This window comes from Heteronotia binoei, chromosome 5 (genome assembly GCF_032191835.1).
Source record: "Heteronotia binoei isolate CCM8104 ecotype False Entrance Well chromosome 5, APGP_CSIRO_Hbin_v1, whole genome shotgun sequence".
Taxonomy (NCBI): Eukaryota; Metazoa; Chordata; class Lepidosauria; order Squamata; family Gekkonidae; genus Heteronotia; species Heteronotia binoei.
Window position 1 is genome coordinate 33,942,497 of NC_083227.1, and position 10,015 is coordinate 33,952,511.

Below are 10,015 nucleotides of genomic sequence, written 5' to 3' on the forward strand. Positions count from 1 at the left end.
CTCTGGTTAGGACTTGCAATAATGGCTTTAAATTATGGGTGAAAAGGTACTGGCCACCTCCATGCCCTATCTTGGTAATCTTTGCAATGATAATGTTCTAGCAAGTAACGTTCCCCTTAATATATTTTTTTCCTGCTGAATGGTGCCCTTCACATCTTGAGCTGTAGTCTTAAAATATAACTGCTGTAATCTTAAAATAGGCAAGGGACAGTGGGGCTCCAGACTGCTGTCGAGCATGGCTTCCTGTATTAATGAATGCCTGCTCACCCACACAGTTTACCGGGAAGCTTCTGTACCTTTGAGAAACTGGCTAGCAGAAAAAAGGGGTAACTTCTTCACCCAAAGGGTGATTAACTTGTGGAATTCACTGCCACAGGAGGTGGTGGTGGCTACAAGCATAGCCAGCTTCAAGAGCGGATTGGATAATATACGGAGCAGAGGTCCATCAGTGGACACAGCTTATTGTTGGAACTCTGTCTGGGGCAAGTGATGCTCTGTATTCTTGGAGCTTGGGAGGGGCAACAGGGTGAGGACTTCTAGTCTCCTGGCCCCACTGATGGACTTCCTGATGGCACCTGGGTTTTTTGACCACTGTGTGACACACAGTGTTGGACTAGATGGGCCATTGACCTGATCCAACATGGCTTCTCTTATGTTTTTATCACCCCTATCCCCATTTCATCCCATTATTTGGGTTGCCGACCTCTAAGCAGAACCTGGAGTTTGCCTGAAATTACCATTTATCTCCAGACTTTTTATCTCCAGAGCAATGTTCCTTCTAAGCTGAAGAGTCTTGTGAGCAAAAATTCTACTTTGTGAGCTACTGGCATTAAAGTTGTGAGCTACTGCATAAATTGTTGTGCTCTGGGGCCATTTTTCCTGAGCTAAGACAAAATGTGTGAGCTGAAGACTAAAAATCTATGCGCTAGCTCACACTAACAGCTTAGACGGAACACTGCTCCAGAAATCAGTAAGATCCCCGGCTGAAGGGCAGCTTCTGAGAGCAGATTCTATGGTACACAAGAGAGATCACATGCCCGTTGAGCTCCCTGCCCTACCAAAATCCTGTCCTCCCCAGGCACTATTCCCGGCTCTCTTCCAAAACCAGAGTTGGCAGCCCTAAATACAAGGAAAAAATCCTTGATCTGCATCTCGCACAGCCAGCGCCCGGGGGGGGGAGGGGGGAAGAAATCCTCTCTGCGTAGATTTAGGAGGGTAGCCGTGTAGGTCTGAAGCAGCGGCGGCGGCACCAAGTGTGAGTCCAGGGGCACCTTCAAGACCAACAAGGCTTTATGCTGGGAATAAGCTTCCGTGCGCCTCGAGCAGCACCAATCGTGGGACTAGAGATCAGCTCATCCTGGCTTCAGGAAAGGGAAGGCTCCCACAATCCCCTGTAAGGTTGATGCGGGGAGCATCACGTGAAGCGACTGCAGTCGCAAGAAGAAGGAACAAACCCTTGGAGGAGCTCGCGTGTCCTGCGGTTTTATGAATGGTGAGCGGAGGCGGGAAAGACTTCGAAAGAGGCGTTTGATTTGGCGCCGCTCGGGCTCGACTCGAGAATCCTGTGCGGGTTGCCTGGGGAAGGGCTTCTGCGAGGCCGCCTGTGGTTTGCATTTAGGGAGGCCGAGGAGAAAAAACGACGACGAGAAGGGCTGCTGCGCTTTGTCTTTCTGGGAAGCCGAAAAGGGAGAGGAGGAATCCCGTTTCTTCAAACGTGGAGTACAAAAAGAGCCACTCGGGCATGGAGGCGGGGGCATCGTCCCTGGTTAGAGAGCTCGGTTCCTCCCTTCTTATTAATATTTTCCCGTTCATATGTAAGGAGGAGATGCAGCAGGACGAATGGGCGGGAAGGTGTAGCGGGGGTCAGAGCAGTTCAGTCTGTGAGGCTTGCCTTGCATGCCTTGATTCTTATGGGTGTGTTGTTAATATAGAAAAACATGCAGTCATTCGAAGTTAGGGGTCGGTCAGTAAGGGGACTTCTGGAAATCTAGAATCACAACTCACCTCCAGGCTACAGAGATCCGTTCCCCCGGAGAAAATGGCTGCTGTGAGGTCTGGGCTGTGGGGTCAGAACAAAGCCTCACAACTGCTTATAATAATTGTTTGGGGAGGGACTGTGGCTCAGTGGTAGAGCATTTGCTTGGTTAGCAGAAGGTCCTAGGTTCAATCCCCGGCATCTCTACTAAAAAAGGGTCCGGGCAAATAGGTGTGTAAAACCTCAGCTGGAGACCCTGGAGAGCGGCTGCCAGTCTGAGTAGACAATACCAAGGGTCTGATTCAGTATAAGGCAACTTCATATGTTCATATGTCTGTTTTGTTGACAAATGCATCATAAAAGCTTAGTTTCACCAATAACACAAACTGTACTGATAATAATGGGGGTGAACAAACATGTGGACAAAGGAGACCCGATAGATATTGTTTACCTTGACTTCCAGAAAGCTTTTGATAAGGTTCCTCATCAAAGGCTCCTTAGAAAGCTTGAGAATCATGGAGTAAAAGGACAGGTCCTCTTGTGGATCAAAAACTGGCTGAGTAATAGGAAGCAGAGAGTGAGTATAAATGGGCAGTCTTCGCAGTGGAGGACGGTAAGCAGTGGGGTGCCACAGGGCTCGGTACTGGGTCCCATGCTCTTTAACTTGTTCATAAATGATTTAGAGTTGGGAGTGAGCAGTGAAGTGGCCAAGTTTGCGGATGACACTAAATTGTTCAGGGTGGTGAGAACCAGAGAGGATTGTGAGGAACTCCAAAGGGATCTGTTGAGGCTGGGTGAGTGGGCGTCAACGTGGCAGATGCGGTTCAATGTGGCCAAGTGCAAAGTAATGCACATTGGGGCCAAGAATCCCAGCTACAAATACAAGTTGATGGGGTGTGAACTGGCAGAGACTGACCAAGAGAGAGATCTTGGGGTCGTGGTAGATAACTCACTGAAAATGTCAAGACAGTGTGCGTTTGCAATAAAAAAGGCCAACGCCATGCTGGGAATTATTAGGAAGGGAATTGAAAACAAATCAGCCAGTATCATAATGCCCCTGTATAAATCGATGGTGCGGTCTCATTTGGAGTACTGTGTGCAGTTCTGGTCGCCGCACCTCAAAAAGGATATTATAGCATTGGAGAAAGTCCAGAGAAGGGCAACTAGAATGATTAAAGGGCTGGAGCACTTTCCCTATGAAGAAAGGTTGAAACGCTTGGGACTCTTTAGCTTGGAGAAACGTCGACTGCGGGGTGACATGATAGAGGTTTACAAGATAATGCATGGGATGGAGAAAGTAGAGAAAGAAGTACTTTTCTCCCTTTCTCACAATACAAGATCTCGTGGGCATTCGATGAAATTGCTGAGCAGACAGGTTAAAACGGATAAAAGGAAGTACTTCTTCACCCAAAGGGTGATTAACATGTGGAATTCACTGCCACAGGAGGTGGTGGTGGCCACAAGTATAGCCACCTTCAAGAAGGGTTTATATAAAAATATGGAGCACAGGTCCATCAGTGGCTATTAGCCACAGTGTATGTGTGTATATAAAATTTTTTGCCACTGTGTGACACAGAGTGTTGGACTTGATGGGCCGTTGGCCTGATCCAACATGGCTTCTCTTATGTTCTTATAACTGTGGGGCTGATTTGATTCAGTTCAACACCCCATCAAAAGATTTACAGATTGTCAGAAGTAACTATGTATTTTAGATATCAAAGTGCATCTAGACACTGATCTAATGGCACATCATAGCCAAACTTGTCTCTAATATGAAAAAAAAATCTTAGGGCAGTTTCAAAACCATGAGGCAAGCAGCTACTCTTTGATCTTACTATTGCATTTTAAAGCCTGTGAAGTATTATAGAGAAATCAAAATGTGAAGCAGGAGAGCAGAGGTTGTCTAATCTGACCTTATGAATAAAAAGCAGATCATCCACCCTACTTCTTTTTTTATTTACTGTATTTTTATTCTGCCATTCTTCCAAGGAGCTCAGGGAACGCTTTTGTTTCATCCTCACCCCAGGGAGGTAAATCAGGCAGAGAGAGAAGAGGAAGAGATTGGATTTATACCCCGCCCTTCACTCAGAATCTCAGAACAGTTTACAGTCTCTTTTCCCTTCCTCTCCCCACAACAGATACCCTGTGAGGTAGGTGGGGCTGCCAGAGCACTTTTGAGAACCGCTCTTGAGAGAACAGCTCTTTCAGAACTTGTGACTGACTCAAGGTCACTCAGCAGGTGCATGTGAAGGAGTGGGGAATCAAACCCAGTTCTCCCAGATTAGAGTCCGTGCAGTTAGCCACTACTCCAAACTGGCTGTCTTGACTAGCCCAAAGTCACCAAGGAAACTTTCATAGTAAGCAGGAATTTGAACCTGGTTTTATCACCCTTCTCTCAAATCTATTGGTGCCCTTTAGGCCAGGTCGTAGCTTGTGTAGAGCACAAATGTGCCATGCATGGGTATGTGCAGAACATGTTGCTCTGAGAACACAAACAGTCCATGCAAGGGCAGTCTTAGTGATTCTGAGCAAATGTCCTGGACGGAACCAAAAATGCTGCTCCCCTCCCACTGGGTGCCCCCTCCTAGCTCCAACAGCTGGGGCTAAGCAAAGGCCGGTCCTCAACATGTGTGGTGTTGGTGGGGAGACACCACTGGCAGCCAGCCTCCTGACTCCCAGTGGAGATAAGTAGCTACTAGTGAGCTAACAGCCCAGGCCTAAAGTGAGTGGGCAAGAAATGCTGTTCACCAAGCACAATAAGAATATGCCTAGTTTTATAGTATTTTTGGAAAGAGGGCAGGGAAAAATCAAAAAGAGAGAAAAATATCTCACCAGCTTGAAATCACTGGGGTGGCTGTAATCACAGAGTTCCATCCTAAGTTTGCTGTGCCATAAATGTAGAAATGATGACCAGAAGTGCCTTTGGGCAGGGAATTAATTACGTTACTCTGCAGATTGTCAAGTGCATTGTTGGTGACGTTAGTGTAATAAATATTTATTCGGGTTCCATTTCATCTTTACAATATTCCAAATGTTTATCCGAAAAAAGTTTTTAAAACTTGCATTTGTAGTTTTAAAATAAGTTGTGTGTCCTAGTGCTTGAGCATTTACAACAGTAAATCAAAGAACATGACACAAGTGTGTATCCAGTAGTTTCTGAGATACTCTTTCAGTAGTTTTTGCTTCCCAGCACAGACTTTGAAATGAGAGATTCCCAAAGCAATTTGAGATGTTTCTGTACAGTTTGATCTATGACCCTCCTTTTCAATATTTCTTTGGAACTATTGTCCACAGATCCTCTGATCTCTTTTTCCAACAAATCTGGTGTCTTTCCAGATCCCTGATTTCTTCTCATATTCTCTTCAGACATTTCAAGATGAAGGAATAATGGGTCTTTCTTTTTCTGACAGAGTGCAGAGTGACGTCCATCCTTTGTCCTGCATTGTGCCTTCCTGAAGAGAAAAATGGCTTCAGAAGAGCCAGCTCAGGTAGGAAATGATCCCCATGCTAAAAGGACCACTTCTGTATTTTCCTTACACTCAGAGAGGCAGGGCCTGTCCATGGTCTCCAGGGTCTTGGAAACAAAAGTCCCATGGAATCTCCTCTTCCCAAGTGAAAGGAGCTGAGGGAGGAGGAAATACACCATGTGTGGTTAAAGGAAGATTCAGTTTGGAGAACACAGGCTCTCACTTGCTGCATGGAACCAAGCTAGTGAGATGACTTCTGGATAGCAGAGACTGAGAGCTCCTTCTTGTTGCAGAGACCTGTGACCTTTGAGGATGTGGCCGTGTATTTCACAGAGGGACAGGGAAATCTGCTGGATCCAGATCAGCGAACCATGTACAAGGAAGTCATGATGGAGAATTATGGGAATGTGTCCTCCTTTGGTAAGTAACTTGCTTCCTCATCTAGTAGAAGCTGAAAGACCCTGAAGGACCTTGATGTCAATCAGTATCTTTCCCAGTCCTTTATGTTGGGACCAATGTTCCCTCTAAGCTGCAGTCTTGTGAGCAAAAATTCTACTTTGTGAGCTACTGGTATTAAAGTTGTGAGCTACTGCATAAATTAGTGTGTTCTGGGGTCATCCTTCTTGAGTTGAGACAAAAATGTGTGAGCTGGAGGCTAAAAATCTGTGAGCTAGCGCATGCTAGCTTAGAGGGAACACTAGTTGGGACACAATTCCCATTTTCCCCAAGTGTTGAGAAGCTCCTTTCCACTTAAGTGATGAATCAGTTAGATTTTCCGCCTCCAATGCAAGGACTGCTTCCTCCTTAGAAGATGCTTCTCTTAGTCGAAGGGAACCCCTTGTTATATTTTAGAGTGGGATATCAATGAATAACTACATATTTACTCCAAATAGCAAGTATGTGCTGACCTAATCTCTTTGTTCCTTATGAAGGTCATTTGGTCTCCAAGCCGGATCTCATCTCCCAGCTGGAACGAGGAGAAAATCCATGGGTGCCAGATTCCCTGGGTGTCAGTGTAATGGAGATCTCTGGCAGCACCTCAGGTGAGGGGTTCTGGTAAACCAGGTGACCAAAAAAATGATGATATGCTTTGAGCTCCATGGAGGAAAGGGGAATTGAAAGTAAATACAATGGCAGTATTTACACAAACCCTATAGCTGGTGGGAGAACACCCTTTTAATGTCTTCGTAGGTTAACCTCACACACTCATGTTGGACTTTTACAGGGGAAACCACAGATGTGATGCCACAACAGAAAAAAAGCTTAACCTGTATGTTTAAGGGAGCTCTGTTCTTTTAAGATAATGACATTTGATAATGCATCCCTTCTGCCTCAGTTATTGAAGGTGTCTTTTTTCCATTTTCTATCACTCTGTTTTGCAAGGTTCTTTCCATTCCAAGCTCAGGAGAAATATCTTCTGTTCTTTACCCAGCAGATGACTTGAGTCAGCTTGTGTGCCTTCGGACAGCCAATGCAGACGGGAAGCCCTATCAGTGCCTGAGATGTGAGAAATCTTTTGCTCGTCAATCGCATCTAGAGAGCCACCACAGAATCCACACCGGAGAAAAACCCTATAAATGCTTGGTGTGTGGGAAATGTTTCTCTCAACAGCCTCACCTTGTGAGCCACCACAGAACCCACACAGGCGAGAAACCTTATGAGTGCTCAGAGTGTGGGAAATGTTTTGCTCACCATTCAGGTTTTGTAAAACACCAGAGAATCCACACAGGAGAGAAACCGTACCAGTGCCTAAAATGCAAAAAGTGTTTTGGTTCCCAGTCCTACCTTGTGAATCATCTCAGAACCCACACTGGAGAGAAACCTTACAAATGCTTGGAATGTGGGAAATGTTTTACTCAGCAAGGTCATCTGATGACCCACCGTCGGATCCACACAGGATACAAGCCCTTTACCTGTGCAGACTGTGGGAAACATTTTGGTGAACGATCAGCCCTCATGAGTCACCAGAGAGTCCATACGGGAGAGAAACCCTACAAATGTTCAGAATGTGGGAAATGTTTTGCACACCGCTCAGCTCTTGTTAGTCACCAAAGAATCCACACAGGAGAGAGACCCTATGAATGCTTGGTATGTGGCAAAGATTTTTCTCGGCAATCGCATCTTGCAAAACACAGGAAAATTCATACAGGGGAGAAACGCTATAAATGCTTGGAATGTGGAAAATGTTTTGCTGACAACTCTACCCTTGTGATTCACCGTAGAGTCCACACTGGAGAGAAACCCTACAAGTGCACGTACTGTGAGAAATGTTTTGCATATCGCTCTGCCCTTGTGAACCACCAGAGACTCCACACTGGAGAGAAGCCCTATGAATGCCTTGAATGTGGAAAACGCTTTGCTCAGCATGCAAACCGTCTAATTCACCAAATAGTCCACACAGGTGAAAAAAAATCAAAATGTCTGGAATGTGGGAAATGTTTTTCTCACCAGTCATACCTTGTGAATCACTACAGACTCCACACAGGAGAAAAACCCTATAAGTGCTTGGACTGTGGGAAAACTTTTGCTCAGCATTCCAATCTTGCCACACACCGGAAAGTCCACACAGGAATAAAGCCATATGAATGCCAGCAGTGCGGGAAAGGTTTTTCTCAACGATCCAGCTTTGCAACACACCTGAGAAGCCACACAGGAGAGAAGCCCTATGAATGTCTCAAGTGCGGGAAATGTTTTGCTAACCATGCACGTCTTGCGAGACACCAGACAGTCCACACAGGGGAGAAAAGGGCTAAATGCTTGGAATGTGGAAAATGCTTTGCACGGCAGTCACAACTTGCAAACCATAGGAAGGTCCATACTGGAGAGAAACCATATGAGTGCTTGGAGTGCAGGACTAAATTTGCTTATCGTTCAACATTTGTGAAACACCAGAGAGTCCACACAGGTGAGAAACCATATAAATGTTTAGAGTGCGGGAAGTGTTTTGCTCAGCAAGCCAACCATACAATGCATCTACGAGTCCACACAGGTGAGAAACCTTATAAGTGCTCAGAGTGCGGGAAGTGTTTTACTCAACATTCAAACTACGTGACGCATCTGCGTGTCCACACAGGAGAGAAACCTTATGAGTGTCCAGAATGTGGAAAGCGTTTTTCCCAACACCCACACCTTGTGATACACCAGACGGTCCACACAAGAAAGAAACAGTTAACCTGCTTGGAATGTGGGAAGTCCTTTGCTCACCAGTCGCTCCTCACAACACACAAGAGAATCCACACAGGTGAAAAACCTTACAACTGCTTAGAGTGTGGGAAACACTTTAGGCAACGATCGCACCTCATATACCACCACAGAATTCACACTGGAGAGAAACCATTTAAATGCCTTGAGTGTGGGAAACACTTTACTCAACAGACACACCTGATTAGTCACCAGAGAGTACACAAGAAAGAAGAATCCAAGGAGTGCCTTGAGTGCCAGAAAAGGGTTGGTGTGAAAGGAAAACTGTCTAAACATAAAAGATACCATACAGGTGAGACGCACTCATTACATCTTCTAAAATTAGTAAATTATCACCTCAGGATGAAATTCTTACTTAACAGCAAATCTGTTTTCAGTAGAAGACTTTATGAACAGTTTCAGCTATAATTGGCTAGGGCATCATTTCCCGCCCCCTACTCTCTTCTCTAGAAATCCCTTGCATTTCTTTCAGTAAGCATTGCTTGCTCACTTTGAAATACATTCTTGTGCCTGACCTTGATAGCCCAGGCTAGCCTAATCTTATCAGGTCTCAGAAACTAAGGGTCAGCCCTGGCTAGGATTTGGATGGGAGACCACCAAGGAATACCAGGGTCATAACGCAGAGCCAGGCGATGGCAAGCCATCTTGGAATGTCTCTTGCCTTGAAAACTCTGGAGTGGCCAAACTGTAGCTTGGGAGCCACATATGACTCTTTCACACGTGTTGTGTGGCTCTCGAAGCCCCCACTACCCTGTCAGCTAGCCTGGAGAAGGCATTTCTCTCTTTAAATCACTTCTCCAATCCAAGTCAGCCAGCAGCTTGAAGAAAGCATTTAAAGCTGCTTTCTTCCCCCCCCCTCCCTTCCCGCTTATCTTCCTTCCTTCCGGTTTTGTGGCTCTCAAACATCTGACGTGGCTCTTACATTAAGCAAGTTTGGCTATGCCTGCCCTAGGGGGTCACACCATACGTTAGTTGTAACTTGATGGCAAAAATGATAACATAAGACCTAGAAACATCATTTTTAAAAATGAAAAGAGATTTTCAGGAAGCTGAATTCTAGGTTTCTGTACTTGTCTTGTGGAATGTTGGCACTCATCCACCCCTGTCACATACTGTTAGCTTTGTGCTGCCTCCCTGTCCTCTTTGAGACTTGATTTAATAATTTTCTTGTTTTATATCCCAGCAGCTTTGAAGAATGGAAATTCCTGTCCTAAATGTGGAAAAGTATGGACCGATGAAGCAAGCCTTGCAACACATCAGAAAAGTAATGCAGGAAAGAAAGTGGTATGAGTGGTTTGCTTGTGAGAAAAGGATGGTGCCCCCAAAGGAAGAGAGGATCTATGTGCAAGAAGTGTTTGGACATCAAAAGAAA

The 10,015-nt window shown here is 45.4% G+C and overlaps 2 protein-coding genes across 2 annotated transcripts; both read left to right on the forward strand.

Annotated features, from left to right (window-relative positions):
- Nucleotides 1–5,363: 5,363 nt before the first annotated feature.
- LOC132571933 (zinc finger protein 92 homolog) lies at nt 5,364–6,502 on the forward strand. Its single transcript, XM_060238725.1, has 3 exons — nt 5,364–5,463; nt 5,736–5,862; nt 6,375–6,502. Exons 1-3 carry the CDS (start codon nt 5,440–5,442, stop codon nt 6,500–6,502), a joined length of 279 nt encoding a protein of 92 aa, XP_060094708.1. The 5' UTR covers nt 5,364–5,439.
- Nucleotides 6,503–6,541: 39 nt separating this feature from the next.
- On the forward strand, nt 6,542–10,015 carry LOC132571934 (zinc finger protein 850-like). Its single transcript, XM_060238726.1, has 3 exons — nt 6,542–6,563; nt 6,878–8,935; nt 9,827–10,015. The coding sequence occupies exons 1-3, from the start codon at nt 6,542–6,544 to the stop codon at nt 9,931–9,933; spliced, it is 2,187 nt and encodes a 728-aa protein (XP_060094709.1). The 3' UTR covers nt 9,934–10,015.